Source organism: Ochlerotatus camptorhynchus, unplaced genomic scaffold (genome assembly GCF_037179485.1).
Source record: "Ochlerotatus camptorhynchus isolate MF236.1 unplaced genomic scaffold, CSIRO-AGI_Acam_v1.1 ptg000423l, whole genome shotgun sequence".
NCBI classification, from domain to species: Eukaryota; Metazoa; Arthropoda; class Insecta; order Diptera; family Culicidae; genus Ochlerotatus; species Ochlerotatus camptorhynchus.
In genome coordinates, this window is record NW_027040909.1 from 2,782,254 (window position 1) to 2,802,286 (window position 20,033).

Below are 20,033 nucleotides of genomic sequence, written 5' to 3' on the forward strand. Positions count from 1 at the left end.
AAGTTGTAGTTAATATCAAAACCTACAAAAGTTTCATACATCATGTAACGGAAATCTGTTGATGGAAAAAGTTAAAGGCAAATGAATGTAAATGAATGCACGAAATTAATGTAAATGATTTGCCATGCCTGACCATAAGTTAAAATGTAATGTTCAAAATGTGCCACCTTCGCTGCACACGGTGCGGTTCTGGTTTTCGAGTACCGGTTTTTGAGTTCACAAGGGTTATGTGCTGAATTCAAGAACAGAGCCGGTGCTGTTGTGCGTGATGCGCATTATTTAGGTTTTCCAGTAATGGCAGTTAATTAAAAAGAATTTTTATTTGATAAATACATTTATGTAGTGTCAAGTCGAAATGCCGGATTTTGAAAACCGAAATCCTTGCAATTCAAAAGAAGTTCAAATTGGAGTGACGCCATGTGAATCCAAGATGGCGGCTTCCGAATATAGAAAAACTGGGAAATACTGTCAATCGAGAGACCACAAATCAATGTCCGATGCCATCTTGAAATACAAGATAACGATTGCAATCGATTTCTGGTCTCTTTACGGCACCCTGATTCCTAAAATACCTATATTTAAGGGTATTTGACAGTATTTCCTAGTTTTCATATAACCAGAAGCCACCATCTTGAATGTCAAGATGGTGACAAACATTAATTTCTGGTCTCTAGTGGTCTTCCCGATTCATAAATAGCTCATATTGTAGGGTATTTGGCAGTATTTCCCAGTTTTTCTATAATCGGGAGCCACCATATTGGATTTCAAGATGGCATCGAGCATCGATTTCCGGATTCTAGAACTCGTCACCCTTATTCCAAAAATACCCATATTGAAGTGTATTTGTGAGACTTCAAAACGATCTCGCGTTCCTTCGCTACCAATATTGTCAATCAAAATATGTGACAATTGTTCAAAATGACGTCCGACATTGGTTGTGGGTATTTTGCAGTTTTTTAGAAAACCGATGGCTTTCATTGTGGATTCAACAATTTCAACAACAATGACTCTATCTACGATGCAGGAAAAATTGTGTTTTGCTGTGGTTAGCTGCGCACACGCTGAGTAGATAGAAAGAAGATTGATGACGATTCTGAGGATTTCATGCAAAAAGATGTTGCGCGATGCAAGTAGATGCGAGAAATGAAAAAAAATCGAAGATTGATTCGCTAGTGTGTGATTTTTCGAGTATCTAGAATTGAAATTTAGATGTGTCACCCCCCTCGTATATTGTAATGTATTTGACATAATGTTTAAAACCAACGGCTGTCAGCTTCGATTCAAAAATGACGGCCAACGTCGATTTTATCGTCCCCTTTTCGAAAATACCCATATTTTAGCATTTTTGACAGTTTTCCAAAAAACCGATGGCTGCCACCTTTGATTCCAAACTGATAGCGGACATCGAATTTTGATATCTACCAGTCGTCCTTGTTCCGAAAATACTCATACTGTAGGGTATTTGACAGTTTTTTAAAACCAATGGCCGCCATCTTGGATTTTAAAATGGCATCCAACATCAATGTTTGACCTCTACACGTCGTACCTGATCCAGAAACACCATATTGTAGGTTATTAGACAGTTTTTTTAGAAATACGATGGCCGTCATCTTGGATTTCAAAATTCCGGCTGACATCGAATTTTGACATCTACACGTCATTATCGTTCTGGAAATACCCATATTATAGGGTATTTGACAGAATTTAAAAATCCGATGGTCGCCATCTTGTGTTCCAAAATGGTGTCCAACATCAATTTTTGACCACTACTGGTCGTCCCCGTTCGGAAAATACCCATATTGTAGGGTATTTGACAATATTTCATAAACAGATGGCCGCCATCTTGGATTCCAAAATGACGTCTTGCTTCGAAAAAGGCCCTGTATACGGCCCCTCGTTCTGGAAATACTCACATTGCACAGCAATATCCTAAATGGACAAGCTTTCGAGGCATGGCATATTCAGGAAGTTCACATGTACACTAGCGCCTCGTAGTGAGAGAGTTCTGAGCTAATATGAAGATCATCCGGAAGACCGTGGTCATCTGCACAACTTTGCTGTAGACAGCAAGCTTCTATATGGTCACGATCTCGAGGTACAGGTTATACAGGAAGTTCATGCACACAATAGCGACGCGTAGTGAGTGAGTTCTGAACTAATATGACCACCATCCGAAAGGACTTGGTCATCTGACCAACTTTGCTTAAGACAGAAACCTCCTATATGACCATGATCTCGACATACAGCTTATACAGGAAGTTCATATGCACACTAACACCACGAAGTATGAGAATAACTTTCTATATGATCAGGATCTTGAGAGGATCTTGAACAGTAGAGAGTTTTTAAAGCGTAGTTGTCGGTGAACTCGGAAGCGTGACGACGGATGAATCCCAGCACAGAAAAAGCTTTGGCAGTGGTAATGCTCACGTGTTCGTTGAATCTAAGCCTCGAATCGATGGTAACGCCAAGGTCACAGATGGACGACACACGTTCCAATGATGCAGTTTCCATTCTGTATTGATGAAGAACGGGGTTATTGCAGCGACCGAAGGTAATAACTTTGCACTTTATGTTATTGACCCGCATGCCGTTATCGCCACACCATACCAGTATAGTATCAATATCTTCTTGTAGGGCAATACAATCCGGAAGAGAAGGTATGACACGATACATTTTTAGGTCATCAGCGAATGAAAGCTTAAACAAGGAAAGCAGCAGACACAGGTCATTTATAAAGATGTTGAATATTAATGGTCCCAGAACGCTTCCTTGGGGTACACCAGACGTGATTTTGAAAGTGCGGGATCGAGTCGAGTTGACCGCAACATATGCAGTACGTTCGCACAAGTACGAATATATCCACTCTGTAATCCAATCTATGTGCTTCAGTTTTTCCACAGCTAGAATATGCGGTACAGTGTCGAAGGCTTTCGCAAAGTCAACATACACCGCGTCAACTTGCCGCCTCTCTTCTACTTTGCGGGACAGTGCGGTGACGTAACATATGAGGTTCGTTGTTGTAGAACGATGCATCATAAAACCATGCTGACCATCAAAGATTATGGGAAACGCTACGTTGTATAGAACGTTGTGCACCAGTCTTTCAAACACTTTGCTGAGACAGCAAAGTATAGATACGCCGCGATAATTTGTCTCCTAATTACAGTTGCCAGATTTGTGAATAGGAACGATGCAAGCAGCTTACCAAGCTGTCGGAAAGGTTCTTTCGTGAAGTGATCGGTTGAATAAGCGAGCAATTGGGTTCTCTAGTTCTCTTGAACAGTTTCTCAGCAACAGGGGTGGTATTCCGTCCGTCCCAGGTCCTTTTTTGATGTCAAGCTCATCGATGACTTTTACTACTTCATTTGCGGGAAACTAAATAACGAGTAGGTTGATGTTATGCGAAGGAAGGTGAGCAAAACAATCGCGCCTTGGCACTTTACTAAAAACGCTCTCGAAGAACATGGCAAAAAGGTTTGCAGCATCCTCATTTGTATTAGCCTGGGCATCATTGAAGGTAACGTTGCATGGGATGCGAGAAGATGCTTGCTGCTTTTTCACGAAATCCCAGAAGCACGATGGGTTTTGTTTTACGCTGTCCTGGATCCTGAGTAAGTAGTTATCGTACGTGGATAATAGATTTGTTTTGTACTGCAGCTCTACTTCGCGAAGGTAATTACGGTCGCTCTCAGACATCGAAAGGAAGAAACGGTGACGTGCTTTCCTTAGGATGTTACGAAGATTCCGTAGTTCGGAGGTCCACCATGGCTTGCTGAAAACTGAATTGATCGATCGTCTTTTCCGAGGAAAATAGTCGTTAAGCACTGCATAAAGCTTGTCATAGAATGCTGATAATGTTCTATCCAATAGCCCGGTTAGTGGTAAGGAATCCCAGTCAATGGCAGCTAGAGCCGTTTTCAACTGGCCAAAATCACACGAGCGGAAATCGTAGTAAAGATTATCATCCGACTCGTTCTGTCCTACTAAATCGTCGATACTCTCATCGAACAGCAAAACAAAAGGCACGTGGTGATTGTCTACGGGCAACAGAGGCGTGGTCAGGCTTCCAAATAGTACAGCCTTCTCGGGACAGTTGGTTTATACCTGAATTGACTGTTGCTTTGTGTGCTTTACTACCACTTGCTACCGTACGTTCAGATCTGAATTCGAAGTGTATTGGCAAAAGCGCACGCACGAAAGAATGAAAGCTTTATTAGAACAGTCGCATCTATACCCGCTTTGCAAAAATCATCGTGCTTGGAACGTAGTGACCCGTATGGGCTGTATTAACACATTTATTTATGACTAGGTTTTCAATGTTTCTGTCGTCATGACAGCCTTCACAAAACGACGACATCCCTCAGCTTACCCAAGTGGCTGTCTCGAAAAGGCTGTCACGAGACATTAATTACAATTGATAGAAGTCAGGTTGGTGTCGGGTAGGCTTATATTTTTGGCTGGAATGTCGGAATGTCTGATCTGCTCAAGACCGCGCGTTTTCAAAAAAATATCGGATGCAAATTTTGCAATGGGCAGCACGAACTTGATAGCAACCGAACGAGCTTCGGCGTCACACTGGTAGTGTAGTAGCTGCGTTACGACATACAAACAAAATTTCAAAGACAGCAGCAATGAATCGGCAGTTTGACGGACTGCTTGTTGTATGTACGAGGAACGTTACGAAAGACCATCTGAGGCTGTCATAGCCGAACGAACAAAATACATGACTAAGAACGAGCTGTCGTGTACTGCACAAGACGGCAACGTTGCATGTCGTATAACAGCCTCACTGTGGGCTGTCGCTTATAGCTCAATCTCAAGGGTGTCGTAGGAAAAAGAAAGCGACAGCCGTTGAAATACTGTCATGAGGCGGTACTTTTGGTATGCCTGGGCGTGGTGGGTTAGGTGAGGTCTAGTCGCTCTGGAAGACTGACGAAAACAAGGTCGAGAAGCCTTCCGTTCGCATTCACATATCGGTCAACTTGCTGCAAACCAGTAGCAAACATAGTTTCAGTGAGTGCAGTAAATATACAGGAAATTCAGTTTCGATTGGACGTAACTCTGGACAATCTCGTGGATATGCGGTTTTTGGTACAATATTCCCTTGATTTGCTTCATACCACTCCGCATAATGGCATGATGCCAAATCGGGCCAGAACAATGGGTTTTCTTTGTGGCCTTTGATGAAGGGGAGCAATTGCTTCTGCAGGCACTCTTTCTGGTAAATCTCCTTGTTGATTGTGCCTGTAGTGACGAAAGATTTACTCTTTCGGTCGCACGTGTAAATTGCTTGCCAAATAAGGTATTTTCTTGGGAAATTTCGATGCCGTTTTCGTTTTGAAATACTCAGCTGTAGCATTTTTGGCTATAGCAGAATGGAAAGTCAGCCCTGAAAGCTACTTGAAATCCTCCAGGAAATAAGTTTGATCGTCCACAATAACACATGAAAACTTCATCAAATATTCGCAGCACAAACATCAAGTCCGTGATTTTGCTGTCAAATCTTGTTTGTCGTTGCGATTTGGAACTGTTTTTACTTTATACGACTTCAGTCTCAAACGTTGTTTTGATTTTTGGACAAAATCAGGTGACATTCCTATATCTACCGTTCGAACAGAGAGATTCGGGTTATCCTTCAATATCCTCTTCACCTTTCGATCCATGACAGGATCAGCACGTCCAATGTTTTTATCCCTTCTCGGTTTTCTCTCAACCTTCAAACGTCCCGGAAATGATTTGAACAGTGGATTTCCCTTCTTGGCAAGTCAGGTACAAAATTTGCTCGCGCACATGTGTTTAGTTCGTCGCCATCTTAAACACTACACATGGAATGTAAACACCAATCATAGTATTTTTCATCAATGACTCCCAGCTATACCGCAGTGAAATTTTTCACTCCTACGTGCAATATTTCAAAAGTTACAATGATTTGAAGGTGCCCGGATTAATGTGGATACAGACCATAATATGAAAGTGAAGCGCATCTAGAGGCGTAGTTCCCAATTAAATCTTAATCGAATCGCACAGGTTTATTGGTCTACTCCAGAACAAAAACTTTGAAACAAATTAGATAATCGACCACAGCTCCTATTAGTGAAAATCCCGTAAGCTGTGGGTATCCTTATTCGTGGATAGCCCGGCAATATGGATCTGGCAATAAGGATTCCTGACTGTATGTCCAGTTTTGGTTTCATAGAATTAAACCATGTGCCGTGAACCATAACCAAATTTATAGCACACTAATTGTCGGTTTTCAAGCTGCGGTTATGTGATGATGATGATAATTGTCTACCACTCATTGTAGCATGGAAACTAAGCCCGATAGCAGTGGGCGCTCCTCACTGTTTGATTTGATCAAGCTCAATAACCTCTGATTGTCCTCAACATGTTACCAACAATCAATACGAAACTAACGATTTTAAATTGGCTCACTACTTGACTAGCCTATTTGGTCCCAAGCAAATCGATTAACGTACCCCATTCTAGTCGAAATTCTAGTACTACACTATGTTTGTTTTGATTCGCTATGGAAATTTGACAGATAAAATGAGGGGTTCGTGGATTTGTCTATGTTTCGAGATGGGGGCGACCCCGGCGTAGTGGTTAACATCCATAGCTCTCACGCGAAAGTCACGAGTTCAAATCTCACCCCCGGACAAGTCACGAATGACCCAAGAGTGTTAAAGTGACTATAATAAAAAAAAAAAAAAATCTATGTCTATATATCTATGCATCGAATAGCTTGGGACCGCAGAGAGTGCCATAGCTGAGCCAAAAAGTTGAGCACGTTTCTTCGATACCCCAATGAGTGTGGAGAAGAAGACGCCCTTTTTCCACGAGATGATAACAACAGGGAGTTAACAATTTCACTCTCCCCATCCAAATCGCTTCAATTGGGCATCCCTTCCCTTCCCATCATTTATTGGTTCATATAATAATGTAATGCAATATGCAATCATTTTGTTAAAGTATATACGGTGACTTACCTTTGATGATGAAGTACCTTACCTAACTGATAACCATCTTCCTTCTTGTCTTTTGTTGGACCTCTTGTAGGTGGTTGGCCTAAGGTCTACTATCCCCTGATGGGACCACCATCTTAGGTGTAGCTTCCGGGGAAGAGCATTTCTTATTCAGCAGCTGGATGCCAGTCTGACGCTTTCTGAGCCACACCTCCGTGGTTGAAAGACGTTCGAACCACCGTGCTATGGTTACCGCGCCAGTGTTCGCTTCGCACCTCCTCACTTTGCTATTGTCGATTGCCCAGGCTGTGTCCATTTTTCAGCTGGTAGTCGCTTGTAATCATATGACTCATGGAAGCGTGAGGTAGGGATTTGTTAGGACCGGATCTAGGAATCACTCTCCTTCCACGGTGTCAACTCACCATCTTGTAGCCCGTCGGTTTTCAAGCTGAGGTTATGTACATCAACTCGAAAACAGTCGGTAGGATTTGATTTAGAACACCGGGTTCACGAAAACTCAACCGAACCTGGGTACACGCTTACATAAACCCAGAAGTATTTTTCAAACCCGATCCAGCACACGGTGCGCACCGGTTGGTTCAGTTGCATATCACAGCTCCTTTGGACAACTTTGTAATCGTTGACTTCAAGCAATAATTACGTACTAGTTTTCTTTATTTTTCTTTACCAGTTCTTCCTTAGTAAGATCTTACATCGAACATCAACATGTGCTGTATTCTTCATGTATACGTTAGGTATTCCAGAGACTCCCTCCCTTCCTTGTAAGAAAATGTAAGCAAATTTTCCTTGAAATTCTTACTTAATTAATCCATGGTCCTTAAAATCTTATAAAAAAATCTTAGTTAAAGATCTGCCATATTGATTTCTTAAATGACTCTGATTCCAGAATTAGCTACATCGGTGACTACAAGAGAAGAGCTCTTGCATCTGCATCAGGGATGGTGTGCGGAGCGTTGTTGTGTCTATCCCAGAATGCTGTTATTATCTTTACAGTAAATTGTAAATAGTCGACGGAAAAAATAAAGCTTATTATTTTGCAAGGTTGTTAACATTTCTCAAAATTGTCGGAAGGATTATCCAAAACGCACCTGGATTTTTTAGACAGCATATCGCGATGACAAGAATCAATGCGCTTTACGCCAGTTTTCGTTACTTCAAATCAGTGATTAGCATAAGAGAGAAAAGGAGCGATCCTTGAGGATTATGAACATCTACTTATTCGAAGCTTATATCGAAGTGAACAACAACATGAAAGGAACGTAAATTCCATATTGATACAAATAACCTTCGACATCTATCTTCTAGAGGTAAACATTGATAATCCTTCTAATACAAGGCATTGAAAATACGTCGTCAATACTGATAGCGATCATGCAGTATAAAACAAACTGCTTGACTACTCTAGCTTCAGTTGGAAGAAAACCGCTGGTTGGAAACTTACAATGGTTTCATCCACGTTATTCGTATTGCTGCTGTGCACTACAGTTGCACTTTCCAAACCCGGTAAGAAATCCCTAATCAGCAAAGATTTCTCGTAATTATCGAAAACAAATTTTCATCTTCAGCTGCCGATGAAGCGTCACCAAACGACGACGGTGCCTCACTGCCGAAGCCTGGTGTTTGCGGAGTAAGTCTGGCCGATCGCATCGTAGGAGGAAGGAGAACGGCCATTAACGCGTATCCCTGGGCTTCTTTGCTGATGGCGGAATCCAAACAAGGCGGCCGTACAGTTCCATTCTGTGGTGCATCGTTGATTTCCGATCGTTTTGTGCTCTCTGCTGCTCACTGTTTCCCAGGTGCTTCGGAAAATTACATTATGTAAGACGTTTCTTTTTGATTAGAAGATTGATTCACAGTCATGAATGTTTCCATTTTCTTAGATCAAACATTCGTCTTGGTGAGTGGGATATTTTGAGCAAGAATGACTGCGAGGATGAGCACTGTTCGGACAACCCGATTGATGCTCCGGTAGAAAGTATCGAGATTCACAAAGAATATTCCGGCGAACCGGATTTCCACAACGACATTGCCTTGGTCAAGTTGGCTACGCCCGTCACCTTCACAGAGTTCATCTCGCCGGTGTGTCTTCCTTCGGCTGAAAAGCTTCGAACTAAATCGGAAACTGGAAGGAAGTTTACTGCCGTTGGCTGGGGTGATATCAAGTATGATGCCAAAACCAGAGGTAATTGTGAGCAAACGAGTGCACTTCAAATGGAAATAAATATAAATTTTCGACACAGATGTTTCAATCGGTAACCGATACAAGTTTGAGGTGCAGCTTCCTGGAGTAGAACCGGCAACGTGCCGCGCATCGTATCCCAACCTTTGGGACTCGGAAATGTGTGCTGGGAAGACCGGAAAGGACACCTGTCAGGGTGACTCCGGCGGGCCCCTGTCGATTGCGGAGAATGACGGATACTGGTACCAGCATGGAGTGGTTAGCTACGGTTACGGTTGCGGTTTTAGAAATTATCCTGGAGTGTATACTCGCGTAACTCACTTCATACCGTGGATTAAGGAGCACATGAAAAAGATGAGCAGAACCAGCAGTGCTCCTGTTAGTACGACGACGCAAAGAACCACGTTCTCGTCACAGTATGAATATATTATCCATATATTGAATAACATTTATGTTGACTAGGTGAGCAAAGTAGAAACTCTGTGATAAATCTGTGTGACATAAAACGTTAGAGCACAATTTAATAAATTATCAACAATCGTGTTGCACATTCTGTTTAATTGTCTACGATACTGTGATATACGAATCAAGCGTCCAGTTTCCTTTGTAAAATGTCCTGAGATTAAGCCGGATGGATGATTACGGCCTTCAGAGAAAAATAAATCGGTTAAGGCTAACGGATCGCTAGTCGTCGGATTTTAGTCATTCCTTATTGTGCGTCAACTTAGTGTTTATATAGAGGAGTGCAGTTCGAGTATATTCATAGAAATTAGTTTACTCTTATGCTAGTACATTAGCTCCTAGAAAGAAAAAGTCCAAAAGATACCCCCTCCCACCCGTCCACAACTACATCAAACAAATGTATTTTAACAATTGATTTTTTTTTTTTAATTAATTTAATTGATAAGGCTCAACCAAATTAACTTTACAGAGCCGAGGATTCTTGTTCACTATACAATACATCTTAAAACTATAGTCAAAAGGTACAACACAACAAACTTAATCCGCAAGATCTTCTAACGTTGTACCGGACAACGATTTGATCGGTTTTAGAGTACGGTAGTTTTTGCTTCCAGTCGGCGGCTAAAACACATATCATCAAACTGGAACGTATCCAGTATCGTTGTCTTCGTTTCGCGTTAGGATGCATGCACTCGACTCATACGATGAGTCTTGAAGTGTTGGCGGGCATGTTGCCTCTCTGATCGGTTTTCGTAATTGTCCCTCAGGCTTCTCACCCGATGTGAAGTTATGAACCCACTGGTAATCGAAAACTTTGAGAAGCTTCTCGAGCTAAACCCTCAAACTCGTTTTATGTCATTGTACTACGTGTACATAACACATGATGTCAACCCTTCGGCGCATAATCCCTATCGTGTTTGCTTCTCCGACTTCGGCAATTCAGTTAGTTTTGATTTACAGGGCGGACTCGATTATCCGGAGTCTTGAAAAAAATTTCACTCCGGATAGTCAAGCCCTCCGGATAATCAAGCCCTCCGGATAATCGAGCCATAAAATAAATTTTTTTTTTTGGTCTTATGTGGTCTCATTTAATGTTTTTAGTGGTCCCATTGAACGCTATTGAAGGATTATGGAATCGGACCACTGGTTTTGTAGATATGGCCGGAACAAGTTCCGGCGTTTATGGGCCATGAGGCTAAATTTGACTTGAAAGGAACAAAACCCATTAAGCGACACATCAAATTAAATCAAAATTTGATATCAAGATCAATGGTGGCAAAAATTAAGTACCTTGGACCATATTGGCCATTTCCGGACAAGTTCCGGGTGCCTCCAGAAAGTGGCCAGAACCAGACTTGAATAATAACCTATCATGCGACACATCAGATTATATCAAAATTCGATAATCAGATCAATGGTGGAAAAAATTAAGTACCTTGGACCATATTGGCCACTTCTGGACAAGTTCCAAGTGCCCCGGGAAAGTGAACAGAATCGGACTTGGATAATAACCTATCATGAGGCACATTAAAATACATCAAAATTCGATAAGAAGATCAATGGAATTGAACCCATGGACCATCCGCTTGAGAAGCGAACGTGTAGCCAACCACGCCATGGGACCCCTTAACTTGAGAAAAATCGTAGTCTCGTAACTCTCACGAGTGTGTAGAGACAAAGTTGAGCTTGGCTAAAAATCACGGCTACCGTGAAGGCACCATATTTGACGCGGTTCCTAACTTGACGCACTCGATCAATTTCGACCATTTTTCATTAATATTTTTGAAATGTTAACATTCCAAATATTAGTTCCGGTGCTCTAGGGATGATAGTGTAACAATTCAACTGATGGTTGCTGATTAAGCGGCTGCAGGCGAAAATGAAGACGATGCTGTTCTTAACCATGATTCACATTTTTATGAAGGAGAAAGCGTGACGAACACCACTCTGGATGAAACTGCAAACATTTCTACAGCAGATGACAACCAAGATGAGGAGTACGAACCAGTTCCAGATCAATCAGCGCTGAATAGTATTGACACTATCATCACATGGGCTGAGGAAAACCAATTGCCGTTGGAACGGCAGTTTTTACTTCGTGAAATCAGGGGAAATATTCTTGATAAAATAGTCAATGTGATGTATGATCAAATTTGCAATTCTCTTTGTTTTTACTGAATCACTTTACTGATGAACTACTGTTTTTACTGAAATGATGAATAAATGAATTGAACTACAAAATAAGATAAAAAATTGATATAAATTTTCAGGTATGAAGCCACCAAAAGACCAATTCTCACGAAACCCCCCTTTAAAGGCTCTTTAGTACATTTTTTTTAACGGATCTTCAAAAAAAAATTTCGGTTGCCATTCCTCCCCCCCCTGAAACGTGACGTAATTAGTGACCGGACCATCATGGGATTCAGTTTTTGTATGTTGTTGTGGCACATGATATGTTTGATTCCTTTCAGGTCAAACTTAATCCAAAACCCCTTAACGCCGGATTTTGTAACAAAGGCACACAAACACTTACATATAGTAATTTCCCGATCTTGTCAGACTGAGTCGAAAGATGTATGTTACTCGTCCTCGGATCGAAAGTCGGTTTTCCAAGCGGTTTATGAAAAATAATTTGCAAGATAGGTAAAAAAATATGACTCCGGATAATCGAGTCCGGCCTGTATTTATGACGCAAGAGATTCGCAAAATCCCAGAACATCATCGTTCCATGATTGTTCCGTCATTATACACTGCAAATTTTGGCCAAGTTGATTCCGCAAGATCATTCTTCACAGATGGATCACAAGTGCTGTGTTCCTAAAATTTGAGCTAAGTAGTCGCACTCAATATTGACCAGCGCCCTTAAAATATAAATCTGCCTAAAATAACGATGCGACCACCCCCAATGTTGATGACGTTGTTTCAAATAGTGAATTATCTAGTTTATATGGTACGTTGTAAAAAATTTGCTCTTTATCAAGCAGCACCGTACTCTACAGGTGGCGAAGGTGGCATTTGCTACACAACAAAAACCCGAGGGGTGGAAAATCGCTTTAATATTCCATGAATATCTACAAAGTCCCTTTATCCTTTCTTCTTGAAATTATGATTGGTTTCCGAAAGATCCGTCAACATTTTCGAAGCACCATAATGTGTGTTTTCTTATTTATCTCATATCATATGTGACTTTCTCCTAATTTCAGGAGAAACCTTGAACAGTTTCTAGAATATTAATAAACATTTGTGGGCAAAACAAAGTTCCCAAAACTACCAGTATGTTATCAAATCAAAACCTCCGCAGTATAAAGCCCTTACTGCGCTAACCGAAGCAATGGCGCAACGGACTTTTGTTTCTCCGAAGCCCCCTTCTTAAGTCACAAGTACTAAGCTTAAGAGTGGGAAGATTATGGATATGATGATAGTTAAAATCGAAAAACAAAAAAAATATAGATACATATACCCAAGTAACCAAAAGTTCCGCATTCAACGATTTAAATCACTTCCAAGTTCCATAAAGTTCAAATAAAGTTCCAACAAAACTTTCAAGTTCCATAAAGTTCGAATAACGTTCTGACAGAACTTTCAAGTTCCATAAAGTTCAAATAAAGTTCCGACAGAACTTTCAAGTTCCATAAAGTTCGAATAAAGTCCCGACAGAACTTTCAAGTTCCATAAAGTTCAAATAAAGTTCCGACAGAACTTTCAAGTTCCATAAAGTTCAAATAAAGTTCTGACAGAACTTTCAAGCCACATGAAGCAATCCGCACAAGTCTTTATTGGTAACAAAATTTAATGTACGTAAATATTAAATGATCAGTGGCCAGAATAAACCAGAATTCTTATATTTATGCAGTGTATTCGGCATGCAATCTACGAACGCTAACCACTGCGCCAAATGTGTTGGAATACCATGCGGGCAAACACCAATTTAAAATTCATCAAGGTGTTGTGTTTCGTATTCAAGTCAGTCAGCTGGCACTGAAAACTCCAACAGTAGGCGGGACAAAAGCTCACTTTATTATATCTCAGATGACGCAGCGGTTCGTGCTAAGGCTCTCACGCAGAAGGACTGGGTTTAATTCTTCAAACACTATTATTGCTGATTAATCAATACACTTTTATTGCTGATTAATCAATACACATTAATACCTGCCTTTAGAAATAACTTTCATAAAAGTGCGAATAAAACATAGAATTTTAGTGTAGAGGACAAAAACCTTTTTTTAAATTTATTTTCTAAAAGTTCCATTCAAGTTCCACCAGAAGCTGCTTGGAATGCTCTTTAATTATGATACCGGAACTTTCTCCTCCTTATAACGACTTAAAAATGAGGCTGCTTAGAATTCTATAGACCACCACCAACCAAGCTGCTTAAGCCACAAATAGCCTTTTATCAGAACTTTTGGTTACTTGGGATATATGGATTTGCTTTATGCATTTTACTCAGAATACCTCTGGCGTTTTTTAAATCATTACCAATTTGGTTTCTACGATGCTGTTCAAATTATGCTGGAGGTGGTGGATTTGTGATATATTGAGTAGTTATAAATTATGACTGCTGTTAAGATAGCATGAATCAATCGCCAGCATAAAAGAACAGCAATCATAAAATATATGTAGAATAATTCAAGATGGCACATCCCATGTGACTCTCGTAAAAAACCTTACTTTCGAAAAGGAAACTTTTATCTAGGAAACCTCGTGAACCCAACCTTTGCTACTGTTAATCAAAAGTGGAATTCCAATCTCCTCGAGCATGTGTGCTTGTCAATAACGCAATCGTCACTACACAAATCTTTGAAATAGGAACAAAAAATGTTTGTGCTATTACAATTGATGTTACCTTTCGAAACCTGTATAGGCAATACGTTTACTGTTTCAGTGACAGGTTGTTACGTTTATATTAGGTTCTTGATTAAGACGTTCCCAAGAACTCGTGACATTACTGCCGAAAGTGTTAAATCAGACCAAAAAATAGAACACCTTCGGAAGTGAGTCTATCTTTGAGTTGATTCAACATTTTCCCTATTGAACTCAAACTTATTCTGCACGTGCTATTTTTTTCTGAAATGGTTCAGTACTTTCCAAAGTGATCCTAAGCTTTTCTCAAGTTATTCGGTACTTTCTGAAGTGATTCCAAACTTTCCTAATGTAATGTTATGTCAGTATAGGCAGATTTCGTTTTTGGAAACGGAACTACAGTGGTCATTATGGTTATATAACTCAATATCGAGTTAGTGGACATTGAGTTGCGGAGAGCTGACTGTACTCATGTTGCCAAAATCGAGACCTTTTTCGATGTGTCACAACTAAGTGGTTTAGCGATAAGAATCAATACTTCCTTATGTAAATTCTGTTGAAAAATTATTGGCAAAATTCGTGGAAGTGAGGAGGATATCTTGGTTTTTGACGGTCTAATTGACGTACATTTGGAAGCGGCCAGCGCTGTTATCGCCTGTCGTAAAATATGAGATCACCAGTTTTTACACATTGCAGATGCATGCTAGTCCAATACATCGTTTGTCGCTTCTCTGTCAGGTAGTTTGGTAATAACAGAGCAGCAACCGCGTGCGGTTAATCATATTCATGCTCAATTATGTTTGTACTATCTGAAGTGATTCAGTTCTTTTTGAAGTTTTTCTGCAGTAATTCAGTACTTTTTAAACTGATTCTGAGTTTTTTCTAAAGTGTTTCAGTATTTTCAGAAGAGATTTTTAACTTTTTTTTAATGATTCTGTGCTCGCCAAAGTGATTCCGATTTTCCTGAAATGGTTAAAAAAAATTCTGATTCCAAACTTTTCTGAAATGCTTAAGTTATTACAAAGTGATTCAACTCTTGACGAATTGATTGTAAACTTGAGAGAGTTGATACAGTACTTTCAGAAATGTTGTGAAGTTGTCCAGTTCTTTCCGCAATTATTTAGTTTTTACGGAAGCGATTACAAACTTTCTGGAAAGATTAAGTATTTTCCAAAGGGAGTTCTTCAATACTATCCAAAGAATTTCAAAGTTTTTCTGAAGTGATTCATTACTTTCAGAATTGATTTCAAACTGTTCAAAAGTGATTCTTGGGTTGATCAATGTTGAGTTATTTTGCTATGATCAATGTACACTAAGTTTGACATCGACATCGACTACAATAGGAACTGACACTATTTCGTCACACATTTTTTGTTGATTTGCACCTCAGTATAGTACACAGAAACGCCATGCATGTTGTGGGATAAAACAATTGCCAAAAAATACATTAATTTTTTCAGCAGCTCCATCATTAGTTTTAAGTACGGTTTCTGAAGCAGAGAAGAAAGTGAAGATTGCATTTTAAGACAACGCAACAGACTGTTACCCCGTATGATCGTTATACCCCTTCCTCCCCTACTTTGTTGACATACGAACCAACATTTTGTTCAATATTTAAAGTACCGTCTTCTGACAGGTAAAAGTCAGAAGACGGTACTTTTAATATTGAATAAAATGTTGGTTCATATGTCAATGAAGTAGGGGAGGAAGGGGTATAAAGATCATACGGGGTTTAAGCACCTCTTTGTTCTCCAATTTGGAGCACAACATAAAATTACCATGCATCATCATTATGTAATTTACAGCGTGTTCGTAGAATGATTGCAAAATGGAATACTGTGACTTTTCTCAAATTAAACGTTTGGTTTCCAATAAGTAGGTGCTTAGTACAACATTAATTGAAAATTAGGGAATTCAGCTATTGAATTTCAAAGTCAGAGCAAAAGCTTGTATACCCAAGTAACATTTCTGGTTTTATGAGGGCTCTGTAGACCCCGTTTTAGACTTGTAGAATGCTTTAAAACCTCGATAAAACATGCAATGTTGCTTAAGTACAGGTTCTCCACCTGTTTAATGTTTTGATAGTAAACATCATTGGAGGCAAACCAGCCTCAGGCTGAAAGCCTTCTAAATATAGATAAATCAATCAATTAGTAAACATCATAGTTAAGGTACACCGGTGCAAGTTGAAACAGTATGTATATCTCTTTGGAAGTAAATATTCACTGTAATTATTTTTGAGAGGCATTGTGTACTAAAATATATTAGAAATAATCTCAGTAATTATTCACTTGTGCTAAGAGCTACATCTACCGTTTCAACTTCCCCACACGTTTCTACTTGCCCGGTGTAGGATAATGGATTTTGGTTGGACCTATTCATGTCATTTTCGTACTGCGTCTAAATGTATGCCATGCAAAAGCAAACTATTAACTCCACTGTTTGACACTAAACTTACAAATTGACAGCTCGCTCCAATACAAAGGGGTCGTCCGTTAATTATGTCACACATTTAGGGGGAGGGGGGGTTTTGAAAACTGTGACGAGACAGACAAAAAAAATAAGGTTCATACAAAAAATGTGACAAAGGGGGGAGGGGGGGTTGAAAATGGGCCAAATTTGCGTGACATAATTAAAGGACCATCCCAAAGTCCTACTGAGGGGCGCTAAGATGGTGATATTGGTAATGTAATCGCACTTATTTAAAATAGTTCCAGGGCTCCAATTTTGATCAAATTTCGGATTTCGGTTTCATGTTTAATGTAGATTACGAATACCCTTAAAGAACCCAATTGGAAACAGTACACAGCAAAAAAATAATTTTGATATCACATCAAAGTGGATGCACTGCAATCATGTCGAAAATTTCATGTAATTTTTATGACCAAATAAATAAACAAATGCAGTAAAAGCAGCGTAATGTCAGTTCATGCATTGTATTAACGATAATTTTGTCCTTTTTAGCAAGTAATATTACACCATATTTTCGACATGATTGTAGTGCATCCACTTTGACGTGATATCAAAATTATTTTTTTGCTGTGTAGATAGAGCTTATTTCTCTATGATGCACGGTATATGCATTTGGGTTAACATCCGACGCCCCTCCTTCTTTACATATTCTGCACAAAAAATACTTTCTAAGCCCCGCCCCTGACAGGGTTTCCCACCGTTTTTTTTATGAATGGGGTGGGGCAGAAAGTATCTTTTGTGTAGAATATGTAAAAAATGATGGACTTTGGATGTTTATCTAATTGTATATATAGAGGTACCAGATATGTTTTACAGTCAGTTGGTGGTAAATCACCCACAGAATAACATCAAAATATTGTGACCAATTTTTTTTTCTCAAATTCGAAGCTCTCTGGGCAGTAGTTGGGTAAAAAAAATTAACGGAATTAAACTTTTTTTTACTACATTGTAGTATACAGTTATTTCCCGGAAAAAAGGGATCGTTAAAGTCCATGTTTTTCAGGTTATCGTTATAGGGAAGGGGAAGGGTGGTGAGTAAATAACTTTTCCGCATTTCGTATTAGGGGCTGTTCATTAACTACGTAGACAATTTTTTTGGGATTCTTGCCCCCTCCCTTCCCCCTCGTAGTTAATGAACAGCCCTTAGTTGAACGGAACCCAAGTCACCTTTAACCATTGACTTTCTCCTGCTTACTGCAGGATCAAGCGCCACGCCGTCCGAAGCGGTAATGAGCAGAAGCGCGACAGCAGTGCTGTTTTATATCTTTTCAGGACGATGTGCAACCAAGTGGTACTCGATTAAGATGATTGGGTTTAGGAAAAACGCTTAATTCATGAAAACTGTGATAAAATTATCATTTTGTGCATTTTTCAAAAGTTTTATTACAGAAAAATTGGAAAAATATTTATTTCATCAGGTTTGTAATGGCGTATTAAGATTTTAATTTCATCTATAAATGACAAAGTTACAAGCGTTCCAAACCTAACACTACTTCACCGCACATATTTTTTTTAATTTGCACCCCAGTATAGTCGGCAAAGACGTAGTTCTACGTCGAAAAACACAATAAATATTTTATCTTCCGCTATCCAATAGGCCTCCTCCACCAGAAAGGGAGCCATTTCCAGTGGTTTCATTGTATGGCAGATTCGTCAACGGGGGTCAGAGCGCTTCTATTGCAACAATGGATGCAAAACGTGGTCGGCACTCACACACTCATCACGAAACGGTTGCTTTCCAAAGTCGACGACGCAACGACTGAAAGAACTGCTGATGAAGAACAATGGTGTAGTGGAAAGCGTGATTGACTTTCACTCCAAAGGGCCTGGGTTTCATCCCAGTCGACACCGTCGGGATTTTCGAAGGTATAAAATCTGTTATCACGCCGAAGTAAAGCCGTTGGTCCCCGGTCCGGTTAAACAGAAAAGTTGTGAAAAACCATGCATTAATCTTCGATTACAATCAATAACATCGGACCTTTCACATGTAAATGAGCAATAGTGTATTTAAATTCAGCTCAATCAGGAATGACTGATAAGGATTGAAAGGTATAAAACAAACATGGTAAAACCATCTTCTTGCAATTGCAAACAGATAACGGCGTCGGTGGTGTTGTGGTAAGCGTGATTACCCCTCACTCCAGCAGGCCTGGGTTCAATCCCAGTCGGCGCCGCCGGGATGTTCTGAGGCATAACATCTCTGATCACGCCTTCCGGGAAGTAAAGCCGTTGGTCCCCGGTTCATGAGTTGATGGGTCGATAGGTAGGGTCCAGGTGTTGGAGCTGCCTCCTTGGCGTCGGTAGCATTGATACTCATTACGGAAGACAAGATCGACGGAAAACAAATTAAGGGAAAAAAAATGTAAACATTTATTAAATGCTTCACAAAATATCTTCCCTTTGGTGTGTTTCAGTGGTTCTATTTTTAACCAATTTACCAGCTTATATTGGTTTGTACCTTAGATTCGTCTTACATGTTTTTTTGTTTAATCTATGACATTTTAGCCACCAATAATGGCGAATCTTCTCAACGAAGCTTTTCCTTTCCGGAACCTGAAGTCTGGGGGTCAGTCTAGCCGAACGGATCAGAGGAGGTGAACAAACTGCCCTCAATGCGTTTCTTTGGACCACTTTGTTGGGCGTTCGGTTCAATGGAGATACCTCCGGGCGTATCCAGTTCATTTGTGGCGGATCGCTGATCTCGGATCGAGCTGTCCTGACAGCAGCGCACTTTTCAAAAGCATTGTTGCCGATCAGCACTGGTAAGAAAGTCAATGTATATTAGACTAATGGAAAAAATGATCCTAGACTCGTAATCCACCTGAATGGTGAATGGGATATCGAAAGTGAAGAGGATTGCTTAAACGGCCTCTGCTCCGATAAGCCAATTGATTTCAACATCAAAATCTACATGAAGCACGATAATTAAACATCGGATCCGACACACAATGACGTTGCTCTAATCAATCTTCCGAGTGCGGTAAACTTCAAAGAATTCATCTCTCCTGTGAGTCTTTCTCTGGACGACAACTTTCAGGGTCAAGCGGAAACTGAGAAAGTTTTTACCGACGTCGGTTGGGGTACTACGGAGAGAGGCTCCGATAAACCAGGTTAGGAGACCTTTGGTACATTCT

At 40.1% G+C, this 20,033-nt stretch overlaps 2 protein-coding genes and 1 pseudogene across 2 annotated transcripts in view; 2 read left to right on the forward strand and 1 right to left on the reverse strand.

The window, feature by feature from the left end:
- LOC135711185 (uncharacterized) overlaps positions 1-20,033 on the reverse strand; it is a 41,741-nt gene that overhangs the window by 2,801 nt on the left and 18,907 nt on the right. The window lies entirely within an intron of this gene.
- Positions 8,394-9,892, forward strand: LOC135711133 (CLIP domain-containing serine protease B4-like). Its single transcript, XM_065233874.1, has 4 exons — positions 8,394-8,489; positions 8,552-8,804; positions 8,867-9,168; positions 9,227-9,892. Exons 1-4 carry the CDS (start codon positions 8,429-8,431, stop codon positions 9,625-9,627), a joined length of 1,017 nt encoding a protein of 338 aa, XP_065089946.1. The 5' UTR covers positions 8,394-8,428; the 3' UTR covers positions 9,628-9,892.
- LOC135711138 (CLIP domain-containing serine protease B4-like) lies at positions 18,962-20,014 on the forward strand (annotated as a pseudogene).